The 17,709-nt window shown below is 37.4% G+C and overlaps 2 protein-coding genes across 5 annotated transcripts; one reads left to right on the forward strand and one right to left on the reverse strand.

Annotated features, from left to right (window-relative positions):
• Positions 1-3,318: 3,318 nt before the first annotated feature.
• On the reverse strand, positions 3,319-7,979 carry LOC111273610 (tRNA N(3)-cytidine methyltransferase METTL6). Of its 2 annotated transcripts, XM_022855360.2 has the most exons (6): positions 7,462-7,977; positions 5,582-5,857; positions 4,686-4,901; positions 4,264-4,328; positions 3,951-4,007; positions 3,319-3,559 (listed from the first exon to the last, which is right to left on the reverse strand). In XM_022855360.2, the coding sequence occupies exons 1-6, from the start codon at positions 7,588-7,590 to the stop codon at positions 3,349-3,351; spliced, it is 954 nt and encodes a 317-aa protein (XP_022711095.1). In that variant the 5' UTR covers positions 7,591-7,977; the 3' UTR covers positions 3,319-3,348. The 2 variants fall into 2 exon arrangements, with proteins under 2 accessions (XP_022711095.1, XP_086829748.1); XM_086973622.1 differs by lacking the exons at positions 3,319-3,559; positions 3,951-4,007 and adding an exon at positions 4,014-4,109 and having other exon boundaries at positions 7,462-7,979.
• Positions 7,980-10,351: 2,372 nt separating this feature from the next.
• LOC111273579 (uncharacterized) lies at positions 10,352-17,017 on the forward strand. 3 transcript variants are annotated; one of them, XM_086973630.1, is made up of 4 exons: positions 10,352-10,680; positions 12,771-13,021; positions 15,429-15,602; positions 15,823-17,017. In XM_086973630.1, exons 2-4 carry the CDS (start codon positions 12,841-12,843, stop codon positions 15,993-15,995), a joined length of 528 nt encoding a protein of 175 aa, XP_086829756.1. In that variant the 5' UTR covers positions 10,352-10,680; positions 12,771-12,840; the 3' UTR covers positions 15,996-17,017. The 3 variants fall into 3 exon arrangements, with proteins under 3 accessions (XP_086829756.1, XP_022711025.2, XP_086829751.1); XM_022855290.2 differs by having other exon boundaries at positions 10,356-10,680; positions 15,820-17,017; XM_086973625.1 differs by lacking the exon at positions 10,352-10,680 and adding an exon at positions 12,294-12,387 and having other exon boundaries at positions 15,820-17,017.
• Positions 17,018-17,709: the final 692 nt, after the last annotated feature.

Below are 17,709 nucleotides of genomic sequence, written 5' to 3' on the forward strand. Positions count from 1 at the left end.
CATCATAGCTTATTAACTGACGCAGACAAAAACAACTTTTCTCTCGATTTCCCTGTAAGAGGCGCTGGATTCAATTAAATTGGGCAAAAAAGGTTCTGTTGTCTTTAGGCATTAATTTATTGTAATTATCGAACAAATGAACACAGGTAAAGTAGTGCCCCTGGCTTCTTATGACTTTAGTCCTTGAAAACGATACATTCAACGGCCCATTTGAAAACCTCAGTCTTTGTTCTGGAGTGCTTGCCTTTCTGGCGATGCTGCATTGATCGAACCAAGTGACAGTCAGAAAGCAATGTCCGGCCTGTACACCAAATTAGGCAGCGTTGCTTATCCGAGGTTCGTTAACGCTCGCGAAGTCATTAGAACAATGTGTGATGTAGCGTTGTTATGCACCAATATCACTTCACGTTGGCCTCTGGCAGTTCAAAGCCTCTTTCTGTTAATTTTGTGGTTCAGATGAGTTGACTTACATAACAGTCTTCTATAATTTTTTCCAGGAATTGGAGTATCTCACAGTATAACACTCCTTTCTCATTACACCATATTCAGAGGTGAAGATTTTAACCATAAATATTTCTTTATGTCGCCGAACTGGAAAGCTGTGCAGAGCCTATCCTGGTTTAGGTTTAGAGGTGGCGTAAAAGATCCACCTTGCATCGGCGATAATAATCTTGTATAGGAACGACTTACTTTTCTGACGTTTAAGTAACAAAAGACATTTCCCTTCTTATTTTGTCGAATTATTTTTTTAAGTCTTTCCTACTGTATGCAGACGATTAACAACAGTTTTGCGGCGCCTTCCTGGCTATGAAGAGAGCTTACGGGTTAATTGCGTCACATTCTCTTTTAGGAATGATTGCAGTTCACCGTCGTTCGTTTATTGCGGCCGTTTGAAGTATAACTTATCGTTCAAATAGAAGTCTCTGGCTTTAAAACTATTGAACCAAAGCAAGCGAGTGCTAACGCTAGCTGCACGTAATTTTCACTCCTTTCTGTTTGGGCAGCACATTTTTTTAGCACGAAAACGGTAGTGTCCAGAAAAACCACTGAAATGTTCAACGTGAAACTTTTTGAGCTCTATGACTAAACACACTAGGCCACCATTTCTAACGACAGCACGGCAAACGCCGACAGTTAAAACAATCATCCTGGGAAATTTCAGCTAAATACTGTCGGCCCATCCGACTCTAACGCCATCTGTCGGTTTTAACGGGAATTTTTTGCCCAACTTAATCATAGCAATCCTCAAAGTAGGTTGTCCCTTAAAGATATTTAGAAGGATAGTCAGGTCGCTATTTCAGCGCTATAAATAAACGATACGTCGTGTTTTATTTGCAGATAAAGAAGCAAGATTCACATCATGAGTGCTTGCCGATAATTGTTCTACTTAAGTTATCAAAAGCAGGAAAAATATACATAGTAGTTCTTATATTCTTCTGGGACCTGTTTAGAATGCTTCGCAATTTACGACTTTGAGAGTTCGTTTAAGTTACTGCTGAATGATACATTGGTATGACGTGCAACTGTACGGTAATTTCCTCAGCTTTACGATAGGTTAAGGTATGTATACATATATACCTTAACGAAATACCACAACATTTTTCTATCTAGAGAGTTTTAACTCACATATATTAGGTAATATGAGTTGCTTCGAATTTAAGCTAAGGCATAACGGATGGGCTGAAATCATCGAAATGCTTTTATTCATTCAGGGATTTATTATAGATAGAGCACCTTGAGAAGATGAGTGAAATTTTTTAAAAAATATGTACTGTTTATGACCAAATGCACTGTTGGATGAAACAGCTTAAAGATCGTTCTCTTACTTTCATTCTGTTGCTTCTCGTAGTGGTCAATTAATTACAAAAAAAGTTGATAAAATTATTGCAAAAATTGGCACATGAATAGCCATAATATCACCAGAGAACTAAACATTCACTACCAAAAAGTTTTTAACCTTTTAAAGAAAATCAGATAAAAAAAAAGGTCGACGTTTGAGTGCCATATGAATTCACACAAAAGGATTTGCTCTGTCAAATCTATCGTATTTCCATTTCCGAAATTCTGTAAAATGCGACGAACTCGAGCTACTTCCAAAGCAACTCATCGAAAATGATGGAAAAGGATCACATACAACAACAATGTTTGAAAAAGACAATCATGAAAGTAGCGAAAAGCTCCACAATTTGTGGCAAAGTCCGGACCTGAGCCAAAGAAGGCGACACTGTGTATTCGATGAAACTATATAACATCATGCATTATAAGCTGCAGCTGTCTGTTCTGTCAACAATCAAAAAGATAACAACAAAGTATTAAAAAAATCAGCCGCAATTCATAACTAGAAAGGGCGTCCTCCTTTACCATGAAAATGCCAGACCACATAACTATTAACCTAACCAGCAAAAATTTTAACGTATTTGCCATATAACCTGGATCTTGCACTCTCAGAATATCGCCGGTCTCTGTCTCTGTAGATCCTACCTCATGCCGTTCATTTGGTTACAATAGAAGATGCAAAAATCATTCATCACCGTTTCTTGTTCATGAACCCGGGATGGTCTACGGTGATGGAATTATAGTTTTGGTAGAGGTATACTAGAAGCTCAGTGATCAGAATGGTGCATATTTCGTCTAGTATTATTGCTTTGAAATATAAAAAAATTGCTTCAATTATGGTTTAGGAACCGTCAATACTTTTCCGACCACCCTATATATATATATAATACGCCTTCGTATATTTCGGACGATATATACATATATATATAAAAAGTTCATGTATGTCTCTATAAGCGCACCACTTTGTGCATGGATTGGAGTACGTCACACAGATGATCTCTATTATACATATGGTAAGCAGTTTCATAATGGGTCGTTCGGTCAATTAGGATGTGTTCATTTCGTACACCAAAAAACGCTAAACTGAGATTTTACTTCGAGATCTCTAACGTTTAGCATGCTTGTTACGTTGTCTACGTATCGCAGATTAGGCCTTCTGTTGGCTTGATTAGCGTATCGGCTCAATGTTTATTCTCCTGTATTATACATAACATTCCTAAACGCGCAGCAAATTGGAATATTAGCTGAAGTGCTAACAGCTAGGATGTAAATTTTCGTATGTAAATATTGTAGCACCAGATGTTGAGAAAACTAGTCTTAAAGCTCTGAATGGCTTACAGTTCAACTACTAAAAGAGTTATTTTACAGGATAATTAGGTTAGCAGTAACTGCAGTAAAAAAAACAGTAAAAACTTCTTAATTAACTTAATTATTCGGATTCGAATGTTCTACGTAGCTTCATAACATAAAAGGCAAGTTCAATGCATCAACTAGAATAACCTGCAATATTTATTAGCCTATGCCATTTTCCCCTTGTGTTATAGAAGTCGACTTTTTCACTGATAGAAATGGTTTGACGAACTTAGATTGCACAAATACGCGGGGAACGTCGATGCCCTCTTTACGATTTATCGTTCTTCTGCAAATATACGAGTTTTCCCTTGCCAAGAAACCGGAATTTTCAAATAGGGTGCGTACCGCTTCTTCAGAAAAATAGTACACTCTGTAAACGCATTACAAATTTATGCGTTAACGTACCACGACCATATAAGCAGACTAAAATTGCGTATTCTAATCCATCTCAGTTTGTTGTTGATCTGCGCTCCGAAACTGTCATATTTCTATTATGGCAATATTGTGGTTAACTATTTAAGAAGAAATTAGGCTCCTAGAATCAGAACATTTCTGATCGCGAAAGAAAATGCGGCTTTTTGACAGCTTAAAAGCAAAATATCTCTATTGCTCACCGATTCAATTTACATGTATTCGCTTGTCGAATTATGTAACACTGCCCTGTGATGCCGTTGCCGAATAAAAATTCTATTAAATCAATTATATAATTTGTACAAATATCGCACCAACATAAAAATGTTGAATATCTGAGAGCTCCTTACCGAGTTCCATCTTGTCGGACGTAAAAATTTTCTTGAAGTTTATGGCCTTTTTTAAATCTGAAAACGGCCCTCGGATTAGTGTCGCGTTTTACATATTACGTAAAGTAGATAATAGAACGTTTGCAGGCTGCATTCCATAGAAAAGGTGGGTTAGAAAGCCTGCATGAAAAAAATATATTTTTAGCCAAATAAATACTAGCCACATTTGACTGCTAGTAAGTTGTAATTCTTTGTGCAGTTCAAATTTTTCGAGAAGTTCTACGGGGTTTACGGCTAGGGAATATATTCCTTCGAAAGAAATTTCGGCACTCACCTTAACTGCGCCTGATCGTAAAGGCCGTAATCCCGGAAAAGCACAACCCCACCAGGCTGAAGGACCTGAAACATTTGTGTCGAATAAAACAGAACTTGGCATCATGTACCCTTATCTTTGCGGAAAATAGATTTTTAAATTAGCTCAATAGATTAAAAAGTTGAACGGTGTGACAAATTCTCGTAAATTATTGTTGTTTACAGATCGATTTACAAAAACAACGTTTGTAAAAATAGTCACCGCTTTAAAATACGGAGAACAAAGGAAGTTCAATTTTGCTCTATAGACATCTTTTCTTACTATTTCATCTATTTAGTAATATAGTGGTTTTCATTACTCCCGCAAATAATTATTTGTTTACCCAAATAAATGCGTTATAAAAAATTTTATGGTCACAAAATTGACAGCAAATGCCTCTATACCTTGAAGAGATTATCTAGTACGATCGGCATCTTATTAGGATGAACAGCGGAAAGCATAAATATCAATGTAACAACGTCTACTGAATCGGGGCGCACTTCCTCCAAAAGTGTCGAAGTTGTGAGATCGCAAACAAATGCTCGACCGCCTTTTGCAATAAAGATTGGGTTTGTGGATAGCAGCGCCACTGCTCTTGGGCTAAAATCACACGCAAGAACCTGCAAAAAGAACCAATGAATAAATCAAAATAAGTATGGTTTGAGAGTACAATGTTAGCACTGTTATATTTTTTGTACCTTAGTAGGATAATTATTAATTAAATATTAAATAATCATTGAAAATACACAAAAAGTAACATGTATAAGTATATTGTAGATATCGGGTTTTCAGTCATAGGAAGCAACAAAGCATAAACATTATAGCATTATGTAACCGCTAGGATAGATTCTGAACATTGGCAATTGAATCAGAATGCTTCGCTTTTTAAACGAACTTTCCAGTCTACTTCCTTGAAACATTATAACGTTTGCTCATGAAATTTTGAATATGGGAAATGGCTCTGTTATTAGGAAGGACAGATAAATCCGTCTTTTTCATTTGTTATTCATTGTGTCAATTAAATTCGTATATGTAAAGCTAGGAAATTTTGATAAAGTATTGCTATATTTTCCTGCAGAACAAAATTTTCATCTCCAAAATCTGATGCTATATATTCGAAGCGGATTACTTTTTAATACCTTAGACGTTTTACGAAATTGACTGGAGGTTTCTCCCATTGTTGGCGGCTTTTGGTTTACTATTTTTGTCATTGTATTATTTTCATTCCATTTTCCCGCTTCTCCGTGCCAAATCTAATTTATAATACTTTGTTAGTCACACATTCGGAATGGAGGATTACCTGAAAACGAGTGTCTTCTTCAAGTAACGGTAGCACCATGTTGCCAACCCCGCATCCCACTTCTAACAGAACTGGACGATAGGTAGCACCTATCGCCGATAGGTCTGCATTAACGTTTTTTTCGCCAGGCATTGTGCTGGTATTCAGTAACTCCTGAAACTCCCTAATTGTCCAGTGACGATCCTTAAAAAAGCGTGCTTCATTACGCAGATAAAATTGATCCCAGTGTTTTTTCGCGTCCTGCTCAAACTTCATTTGCTTAAATTCGTTCACCATCTAAACAGGCAACAGACCAATAAAATATCGAATTAAACATTTATCTTTCGTTTCTATCTAACCTAACTTAACCTAACGTTATCTAACGTTTAATAACTAAAGTAGATTGTTCAATAGATTTAGCTATGTGTTAGTCCTAGCCGGGAGGTACAAATATAAAATCGTTTATTATAGAACGTAGCAGTCATTATTTTTAGATGACATTATTAGAAGATGACATTATTTTATAACGGCGCGAGATGAATTTGTATTCTTTGGAATCTAAGGTCATTAACTTAGAGCTTGTCACTCGGACCTTTAGCAAGTGAGTGGGCCATAGATATTAAAAAATTCGAGTGATTTACGAATATGAAATTATCTTGAAACTAGCCGTATGAACGTTATATGCGGTAAGGCAAACATTGTATACGTATAACGATTAGGAACACCGTAACCCGTTAGTTCAAAAAATTTTGCAAATTAAATTCTAAATTAGGGAAGGGAGTCTTCTGTAAGATTCATTCTTCTAAAGTCTTATAGAAGACTCCCTGGCACAATGACCAACTACGAGTTGAGAGCCGTAACGAAAGTCGAGCCATTTCGAAGTGCACGAATTTTTGCATTTTGGGTTTAATGTATGTAAACAATACCATACTTGATCATCTCGGTCAAGTTAAATAGACAAAACAAAAGACAAATCGATTCTTCGATAGTTAACAAATCGATAGTTTGAGAGAGAATCAAAAACAGAGATTTAGAGATGCTCGCTGATATTTGTTATCATATAATAACAGTGATCCATATCTGCATTCAATTGTAACTGATAATACATCATTGATTTTCCACTTTGATCGCGAGAGATCACATTAGTGGGTAGACGTAATTAAACTGGCGGGACGCTATATTATGGCAAATGTACAGCCAAGAAAGCTTCTAGTGTCTGTTTGGTGGCCTAATTTAGATGTTATGCACGACCGCTTTGGGTATCTCAATTCATCAATTACGACTAAAATGAACTATAAACTACTAAAGAAAATAATAAAAAAAGCTCTGCTTTGAATAAGTATTAGCCATGAAGAAAGGTTACCCGCTTCTATGGCACAATAACGTTCGATTCCACACTGTAAAGATTATGGGGGAAAAAATTGAGCAATTACAGTTGAAACCTCTTTGTCATTTACTATAATCACCGCCCATAGATTTTGTTTTTCAAAATATTGACAATCTTTTAATAGGAAAATTATGCGAATTTCAACATAATGTTGAATTGCTTTTTTTCTTGAACCCGGAACATCAGCAGGTAGCGGGATAATAAGTTATCATCCAAATGGCAAAAGGCTATAGAAAATAACGGTGCATTATTCAGCTGAGGATAAAAAAACAAGGTTTGTGAAAAGTTTAAGTTTACTATGTCACATTCCATAGTAAACGACCTTCTATAATGAGGTATAAATACAATCTATTTATTTGATTCGGAATAGTGTACTATGTGGCTCTATGTGATCATGATATATGTTTAGTTATACAAGTTATGAGTTTTATAAATGATCTAGCTGATAGGAAAACATCGGTATAAATGATGAGCTTGCTAAATTTGTGAGAGTTTCTACCTATACTGGTTATACCTCTTTATCCTCGTTAAGTTTCCGTACTTCTTCAGCCGTCAGAGTCCGCACTCGATGTCCTATAGGTGAAAAATCTGCGGTTTTAGAGTTTTTGGGTGTGCTACTCTGAAGATCATCTTTAGCCGCCATTATTACTGCTATAACCAAATTTTTGCCTCACCGGAGCGCACTTTCAGCTATACAAACGCACAAGAAGCAACGTTACTGCTCAACGGTTTCGACCACACAAACTCTCCAACTGAATACACCACCAGCTGTGATATAGGCTACAATAGGATCAATATTGTTTGAGGTACATTTTGCCACTAAATCTATTCGATCTGTTCACATGAATGCTTTAGCATCGTAGAACACTGGCAACAGTTTCTTTGATGTTGTGAATGTGCACAGAGCATATCATCAGATAGGCAACGTTCAGAAGAACTCACGTTCAAAATAAAGTCAGAATTTGCATAAGTTTATTAATGCCATTTTTATTTGCGGCCAGTGACAGCTGAGCAGACTATGAAAAGCACATGCGTTTGTTTATTGTCGAAATATCTTAGCCGGCATGGAATCATGCGCTGTCGTCTGCATTGGCCACCCTCTCGCGAGGGTTGCTCTTTCTTATACGTGAATACTAATCGGATTATTATAATAAAACGCGGACGAATCAGAGATTCACTCTGAGGAATACGAAATCTTCGTGCCCCAAAAACTAAATACATGTTGTAGACGAGGGCTAGAAGCTGGCATGGATAGAAATCTGTGTAGTAGCCTCACCGATGCAGAGATATAAAGACATCCATATGAGCTAGATGCATTCTAGTCTCAATACGAACATAGTGCGATCCAAGTTCAACTTACATAAACATGTCTTTTAATATAAAATGGTTTAATATTATAGTTGAAATATTCTTGGAAATTATATGGTTGTTTTGCGTGTATTTTCAAATATTATAAAAACCATTTGTTACATATATATATATATATATATATATATACATAATAACGTTGTTCAAGTAACGACTTTATCGTATATATGATATTTGAGCAGTGTAATAAATATTTTTTGTAGTGGTTCTTATAAGAATATATCCGTGAAAAATATATCTTTGCCCTTTGCTAGCTGAGAAAAACAAACAGTACTTGAATCGAAACTTTGAGCATATAGTTTTTGTAGATTTCTTTTTCTGCAGTGCATAAATCTGGTGAGCCACGAAATCTAGCTAATGCAGGCGTGGAAGAATCGTTGCTTCGCATTCGCCATGAACATAAATCCCGCATGGCCAGGTAAACGCATCTTATGGGCTGCTATAATATTGTCGCCCTTTGCAAGTCTATTTATAGAGTAGTAAAAATCTCTCAGTTTAAATGTTGCAGCTAAAATTCCCTGATACAGACTTACCTTAGGCACGCGTGTGCGCCACTTCTATAATATTGAACTTTCGAGCATTTATCGAAAAGTTCTGCTAGCTAAAAATGCTATGATCGAAAAAGAGAAAACGTGATTTTACCCATTTTCAGTTCTTCAGCGTGCGTTGTCTTTCCACTAAAAAGTGAAATTAGCAGTGAAAAATGTGGTATATGGTTCTAAGGAAGTAATTTTTCTTTGAGCTTTAACCCAGTGGGGAGTCGGATGAACATGCGCTGGTGGTAAGAAGTACATATCACAAATATGACAGAACGTAAACATCGCATGAACTCCTTCTTTTTTCAAGTGGTAAGTATAGTCGGGGCATGCAGGCATATCGTCCCTATAAAATGTTCATCCTGCGTGCAGACTGTGGTGTTATAGGTGAGCACTCTTGCGGAAAGGGTTCAGTCATCTTTCCGAGTCGTTTCTGTCTTAATTATTTATTGGCTGCCTGTGCAATGGACGCTATTGAACATTCAAAGATATTGTGTCATTCAAGTTGTGGATTGTGATTAGGACATTTCATTATGCAGCAGCGCTCAAAGGTGCTCTTGCTATATGCGCAGCCTTCGTTGAATCCTAACCGGCATACGGTGGAATCGAAGTATTTACTAGTATTATTATTATTATTATTTTGTACTTCATATAATTGAAAAAAATATGCTCGGCAATGATATGAGCACTCAAAAGTTTCTAGACAGCTTGATAGCTGAAATTTAGTTTCGATTAGACTATTGATCTCTGTGAGAACATTACAGCAGGAATCTACGTTTATACGTATTTGTGCGTCTGGATGCCGCGTAGACTGAATCTGACCCTTTTCTAAACTTTGACTAAATGAAGCTCAATTCAACTATATGACGTAATTACTAGATTAAGTCCTAAAATGTATTAGTTTGTGTACCAATTTATTTGAGACTATGCTCAAGCAACAATGGTATGCTTCCATCCTTTAGTTTCCGACCGATAATCCCCGTGGTGACGCATTGGGTGAAGTGCTTGTCTGCTATATTTTAGGACACAGCCGTAAACGCATTTCGATCCGGGTCTAACCCAGCCGTCTAAAGTACTGCTTAACAGTGTACAAGTTACCGCGAAACATGGACAATGTTTTTTTTTTTCTATCTTAAATAGTTAAATCCTAAGAGAAGGAAAAATAGCTATTGCGATATCACGTATATATACTCAAGGCAGGTAAAGGCACATACTGGTACTAGCTATATTGCATTTTCAACCTTGCCTTCCTAGAATGTCATTCTCCTATTCGAACAACTTATACATTTATAATTATCTCTTTGTTTTTGGGGGGTAGACCGACTTTTCAAGCTTACAATGTCGAGCAAACATCTGACTTTACAAAAGCCTGCTTACGGAGACATGTTCTGCATTTTGCGCTGGCGGCGAATGGGGACGAGGGTAGCCTCTCCACAATGGCATCTCTCTCCACACCATATCAGGGTCCACTATAGCAACAGAACGGACGGAGACGTCCCACACAGCGACCGTTCCTATTAGAACGTATGCGGACGTTACATGAGCTGCCGGTCATCCAATAAATGCTAAAAAAGGAACAGTTGTTTGAGGTGTAGCAAGCTCAACTGGTGGGTGTCTAATGTTCACTCTGGGTGGCTCACAGTATGTACGTAAATGAAGCGGTACACGCTGGTTAAACTTTCGCATCTGTGAAAAAGCATAGCAGTGAAATCGTCCAGAAAGTTGTACAGTTGATAATTCGATTCTTGCACATTTTCATCAGTGCCAGAGGCATAAATTAGACGTAAATCTTGTTTCTGCTATCTTCTACGTATGGGCTAAATATTCCGGTGAGTACAGAAAGATTGTAATTTGTAGTAGAGAAATGCTCGCTTGTTTAATTGGTCCGTGCGTGCATTGTGTACGAATTGTGAAACGGACTGTTTAGAATAATATATATATATATATATATATATATATATATATATATATGTATGTAAAACCGAATGCAGGTATGAAAAAAGATGAAAAATCTAACAATTATTTTGGCTGAATTAATTGTGCATTTTTTTTTAATCTCGTGTAAAATACGTACAGTTCGTTTAGAGTTAGAGTACAGACAAGAAAGTGCAAATCTCAATGCAACAGGATACAGCAACATGGTGTACATAGTATTGAGTTAAAAACAGCGGTCTTACTAGTACGCTAGTTAATGCTGGTTGATAAATAGCTGATATTTTGTTGACACGAATATTTCGTTAGTATAAGTTGATTTATCCAAATGCCCAAATGGCACTATGGGCCTCCTGATGGGGTTAAAGTTGTCTGCGTGTTACACCACTGTGGAGGCTATGAAGTGTGTCATCTAAACATAAAAGAAGAGCACCTTACACTTTCTCAATGGCATTTGATTCCCTATGAACGTGACCTCACTGAGGGCCATTGCAAGTTAAAACCATGAGCTTTTTAGAGCGTAAATGCAGATCAACGTCAGGCCGACCGACCAGGCTAATTTATCAAAATAGCTCTTCGTTGCGCTGTCCTCATCACAAACGTATTTAACCAAAGTTAGCCCATTTTTTACTTGAAAAAGAGAAATTCATACGGGAAAACGAAAACGAAGGATCGAACCTGTTATATTTATCGCTATGTGTTTCAAGAATGAGCAGTTGACATGAAACCTGTATGTAGGAAGTGCAACATGTTGCTTGTTAGGGCCTGAAGTATTAATTTTTAGTGCACATTCGGACGGCCAAGCCTCTGGATGCACTGCTGGTGTCCTAGTATTTGCAAGGTGGTATTCCAACAATGAACAAAGGATAAAGCGCTAAAAGGCGGCGTACGTTTTTTTTCTAAGTTCGAAAAAAATAAAAAAGAAACGTCAGTTTTTCTACATTCAGTTAGAACTCTCATCGTAAGTCCTCCTGTCAGGAAAATTGACGTTTGATCAAACATGCCTGAATTGGGCTTAAGGATCAATTAACTCCGACCCACATGCCCAGCAGTAGCTCAAAAAGAGAATGAGCAGTAAACGACACTTAGTCACTTTTTCATAGGACACCTTAAATGTGTGGTGATCTTCTCTGCAATGTGTCACGCAGCTTTGATCACATAATAGTACCAGACGTGTCAGTCAAGTATATGAGATAGCTACTTGCGAAATAGCTTGCTTTAAATATTTTCGTCTGATAGATGCAAATCCTAAATTTCACAGAGGAAAATAAAAGAAAATTGCAGAAACAATTTTCCGTTCTTGCTCACGTATAGCCAATTTTATTTTTCGTTATTAGCAGCATTATAAGCATTCTCTTTGATTATTTACATTTAGTTATATCGTGTTGTCGAAATATGCTTGTTTTTGAAAACGAATTTTACTTTTTACAAGTCTACACCAGCGGGTCTAAAACATTAAAATAGCTATTTTGAGCACTGGCGCGCACGTAGCTAGCGCCGCACTTTTTGTTGTTTCCTCGTTGTCGATACATACGTGTATGAGGTGACGTCATCATTCAATTACGATTCGACTTGTGTTCGGGTCTCTGCGACAATATAATACTGTAGGTCGTTACAGGTTTTTGTTATAGTTTAATTTGGTATAGTCAGCTTGATATATACATATTTTCATAAATGCAGGTGCGATCTAGTATTTCTTGTTGTTCTAAAATTGATACACTCTAGGATGCTTTAGAGCGAACGTTCCCTAGCTCTTTGATAAATTGATTTTCTAATCTGCGATATTGTAGGATCTAGCAATATCTAACTCGACGTACGCGCCTTCGAAGTTTTAGCCCTTGAGTGCTGTACGATAGTACGGTAATCCTGTTTGACTTGCAACCAGTAGAAAAAGCCCTCACTCATTTTAATTTTTATGAACTGATCTTATAAACACAGTTCGGCGTTTGATTTCAGATTTCTCATTAATCAAAGTCATTTCTTCTAGGTTTGTCAGCAATTAATTTCCTCGGAATATTGTTGCATTACGGGTAAAACGTTTACGCGGCCCAACCGTTATGGATCAAAGACGAAGAAAAAACCACTATCATATTGCACGCGTCGCGTATGCTCAAACATGGAAATACTGGGCGCTGGTAACGGGCTCAGCATTCGTTGGCGTCGCAGGGGCAGGATGTTTCGTTGTATTTTGTCTCGCGTATTCTAATTACGCTGCTGGGATGTGGGCGCTTTCGGCGGGTAAGTACAATCGGACTCGATATGGAACGTAGTGTAGTACATGGAATAACTCTTGGGTTAACCTCCGACACTTCACATTTGCCAAACGAGCAGACTCTAACAAAAAACGAAAGACATGCAATATCATAGCTGCCACTTGGAACCAGCATTGCACGCTCAGTTTGACCCAGACGACAGTTATTGATTATACCCATCCGAGTAAGCGACCGAACGTCGAATTTACGAATTTAGGGGCTTAGTGCTAATACATATTTTTCGGAGTGATTCTTCTTTGGTCAGAAACCTGAGCAAAAACGCTGGAAACGTAAAAAAATATTTATTATGTTCTGTTGAAATTCAAAACAAATAGACGGAAACAGAGCCGTGGGTAGCTAGGAGAAATCAACTTTTTTTCAAGGATTCGCTCTAATTTATTTATCTATAAGCCTATAACATAGCTGCATAAGAAAGCCTACTTTTCTATGTATATTCATCTAGAACCTAGAGTACTTCTTAATTGTGAGATGGCATTAATTACGTTCGTAGTTTAGCAGTGAAACAGAACTGACCCAGGCCGCGCTTGTATAATATACCATTCTTGAAACCGTAAGCGTTTACCTGTATGGCTCCGAGCTACAAAATGTCTTCATTCGTATTCGCAAAAGAAATTTCGATTTACGCCTTCTGTACTTTTCTAGCAAAATCAGCCGCACAACTGTTTATTTGTCCCTCTGAATGGCTGAAACCCCACTGCGTCAATGCACTTGCAATTGGAAGAATATAGGTCTTCCAGTTTACCCAAAGTCATAATAAACCCTATCTGGCCTTAACCGAAAATGCTCTTTAAAAATCCCGAAATTTACTGCGGTCTCAATCTTCTAATGGATTCAGTTTTATTTTAGCTAAGCTGAACAAATGTGTTCAACGTCAGATTCCTCCTGACACCCTTTCACTGGTTACTTTGGTTCGATCGGTACAATTCTGCGAAGATCCAAAAAAACAAATAACCCAAGTTATTATATTTTGAAAATATAATGACGAAAGCAGTCCGCATTTGGTGGTAAGCTGCCATAACATGTTCGCAAGGGTAATTGCTTGTCGTTTATTTTTTTTGCTTGCACCCTTTTACTTGTATAGGTCCGTTTTCGCTTGGAGATAGCAGACCGTCGAAGGAATCACTGTTTGTACAGTTACAATAGAGGCCCGCGTGCGACGTTGTTGAGCAGAAATCCGTAGTGTTCGTAGACATCAAGCTTTTATCTACGGAAGAGAGACTTGGGTGGGGAATGAGGGCGAGGGATAGGTCAGATATTAACACTTTTCGAGTATCAGTGGCTGGAACAGAACACTGTAAGATAGATACAACGATGGCCAATATTCGTACGGTAATACGTTTTACAAATCCATTAATTTTATTGTCTTATTTTCTGTAAATTTACTTTTGAGCTAAGTTGAGGCAATAATTGGTTAATGATTACATAGTTCTGTCTGTGTGTTCACTTGCGGAACACCCGATAAAACGGCCCTATATTGGTGTTTTGGTGATAGTGTTGGTTAGCTTATGATAAATTAAAACAGCGCTTCGTTACAAGTATGCTAACGGCGTTTCGCAAGACATTAGTCCTCTGATAGATAAAGAGGTCCTCAAAGATATCTATGAGAAACCCTGCCCAGAGCGTACGTAGATGGTTCTGGCCATCGGAGAGAGCGGAGTTGGGTGTGATTCGTCTTGTTCTTCTACGTTGTATTTTTGAGGTGAACTCGTAAGGACGAGGTGAGGCAAGGCATGCAATGAAAAAAAATAAGACAAGACATTATGTGAAACATTTTTGTTGGTGGAAATCGTAGAGAATATTATTCATCGCGTATTTGTATGCTGGCTTGGTCCTTAGATAACGTCGAATTATGGCAAGCGATCACCGATACCTGGAACATGTTAAAGCTATAACAAGGGCTATTACTTCAGAATCCTCAATTCATAGATCCTAATAAAATCAAGTAAATTCTTCTTTGCACCCGCACGAGTCAGCCTGTTGAATTATTATATATGACGGGCCAAAAGCGTGCTGGCAATGGAATAGATTGAAGTATACAGTTATGAAAACGTTACATATATATATATATATATATATATATATATATATATATACACACTTATACCACAGTCTGTATCCATACAACTAACAGGTTTCCGTAGTCTCGGCGATTAGGGAAAACATATGTTGATTTGCATAAACTGTGTCTTGCTTTGCGTACGGAGGATTGTAAGCCAAAATCGAACTAAAATTCTGTAAAAAGGTTTGTTTGGAAGCCTATATAGTAGACACTGACACCGACCAACCATGTACCACTCTTCTCCTTCCGAATAAACAAGCACGTCGTCCGCGTAACTCTATTTTTTTTTATCTCTTCTTACATTTTTTTACAGCGATTTTTAGTTTTGCCGCACTGCATCTACACATGCTGAACCTATTCGATCGTCTAAGCTCTTGGCACGATGCGCAGTCCTTTACGCAGATCAAGTATCTCGCTTTGGGGGTCTGTGGCCTTTCGACGATAGGCGGAGCTGTATTTGGGGCACTAGCTCTTCGAATGAAAGAAGGTAAAAAAAAATCAATCGTCTTCACAAATTTTATCTCCGTCACGTGACCATGACTTATTCAACCCAATTAACGCGTTTTGTTTCCTCTAGAAAATGTTTATTAAGTATTTTTTTACGAAGTACCGAAATGATCTTGACCTCAGAAAATCATCTATCCGAACTCTTTTTTTGTTCCTATCTTGCGGTTCGTGTACGTTCATCTAATCCGTTCTGACAGAAGTTGACTTTGACGAGAACAACTTCTTCATATCTTCGATTGCTGCCGGCCTGAGCCTTCTGTCGGGTCTGATGTTACTGGTTACGGCGATCTTTTACCGAAAGCACATTCGAGAAGCGAGCGATCAGCAATTCCTAACCGATGATCAACAATCACCAGGTCCCCCCTATGCCTAAGTCATCATCACCATTGCTAGAAGTATGAAGCACTTGAATAGGAAGGCTTAATTACAACTGACTATTATTGTTGCGTAAGAGATCGTCATTTTTTATTGTTGAAAATATAGAATAGATGGACAGTGACATTGTTCTTTTTCATAGAAAAAGCCGTGTTTTTACAGTCGTATATATATATACTAGCGGCAGTAGTCAACAATATGATGCTGTGGCATAGTGTGCTATAAGAAATGTCCGAAACGTGGAGATAATTTAAATAATTTAAGACAATATTTTATAACTACATTTCATGTACACAAAATGACTAAAATAATCTACGGTACAAGCATGTACAGCCTGTAAGCTGCTCTTACTACATGTTGCCTGCCTATTGCATTGTCGATATATTGAAGATGGAAAACTCTGCCTTTTGTAACGTCTTTCGTAGTACTCATAAATGATTACAACTGTATCATATAGGTCATGTACTACATTAAAATACGACAGTGTCCTATTTTGTAAATGTTACAGTTTAATAGCGGCTTCCGGTGGCTATAAGATTGCCATATTAGTATTAAAGTATGGATGAGATCTACATTTCTCACAGTTACGCTATAGACCTCCAAGTGAGATAGAAGTTGTAAGGTGAGTTAGAACGGGTTGATTTTCCTGGCTCTGTCGAACCCATGCAAGGCCCATCTGCCATAAAAAGTGATAGTCAAGTAAGTAATAATGCGAGTTACCTAATGATTCTACTAAATACTTAGCATTTAAGAACGCTTGCCGCTTTTTTATTCTTTCTTATTTTTTGCCATAAAGGTACTTGGGGCCGAATTCGCCGTGTCGCCTAAATGAGCGAGTGCATATAACAGCTAATTATAAGCACATCAGTTTTTTTTTTAGCATAAAATGAACATGTATTATCTTGAACATCTATTATCGTAAAAAATTACACAACGTCTTCTGTGTACGCTCTGTGTTCATCTCTGGATAAATCGAATGTAAGGTTTGGCAAAAATAAAAGTTTTGTCGGTTTTTAACAACTAACGGGTATTATTAGTAGTATTAGTAAATACGTAGTAAATAAATAGAGGTAACCATTTTTCGAAAATGATTTTACATACACACACACGCATATATATATATACATTTATGTACTCTTAACGGTTGTCATTTAACCATTTCAAAGTCCTTTTGGCATTGTAAAGATTTGGTATTCATTCACGCGATATATAGGGCTCAATACTATTTGATGTTGGTTTTTCTAGAAGGGAACCGTCTTCTGATGGACACGATTCGAAGATATGAACAATCCAAAATACATACTTCGACTTGTTTTTTCCTAGACAAGCATCTTAGCGATCCACCAATGATGGAGCAGAAAGCCGTGACTTTCATACTGCGTTAACTTCATTTGTCTGCCTGACACATCTTGTATTCTGCTGAGGGATCGCCATGTTGCTGTAAATACGAAAGGCCCAAAAAGTTTCCCAAAAACTTATTTTTACACTTGGAATTCGTAGCAGCGTTCGGTAGTTCATTCTTTTTCGCTCGTGTAGACGTACATCGGATGATTCATTTCCTTCGAAGTCTTCGAATCTTTTGTCGGCAAAATATGCTTAATTGACCTAGATATGTTGATGTTGCAGTATTCTAAGTTTTATATGCTGTCATACTAGCTAGATTATACGTGGCTTCCTACGACATGTCCACATAGGTATCAAAAATTCTCTGA

Source organism: Varroa jacobsoni, unplaced genomic scaffold, assembly GCF_002532875.2.
Source record: "Varroa jacobsoni isolate VJ856 unplaced genomic scaffold, vjacob_1.0 scaffold_18, whole genome shotgun sequence".
Lineage (NCBI taxonomy): Eukaryota > Metazoa > Arthropoda > Arachnida > Mesostigmata > Varroidae > Varroa > Varroa jacobsoni.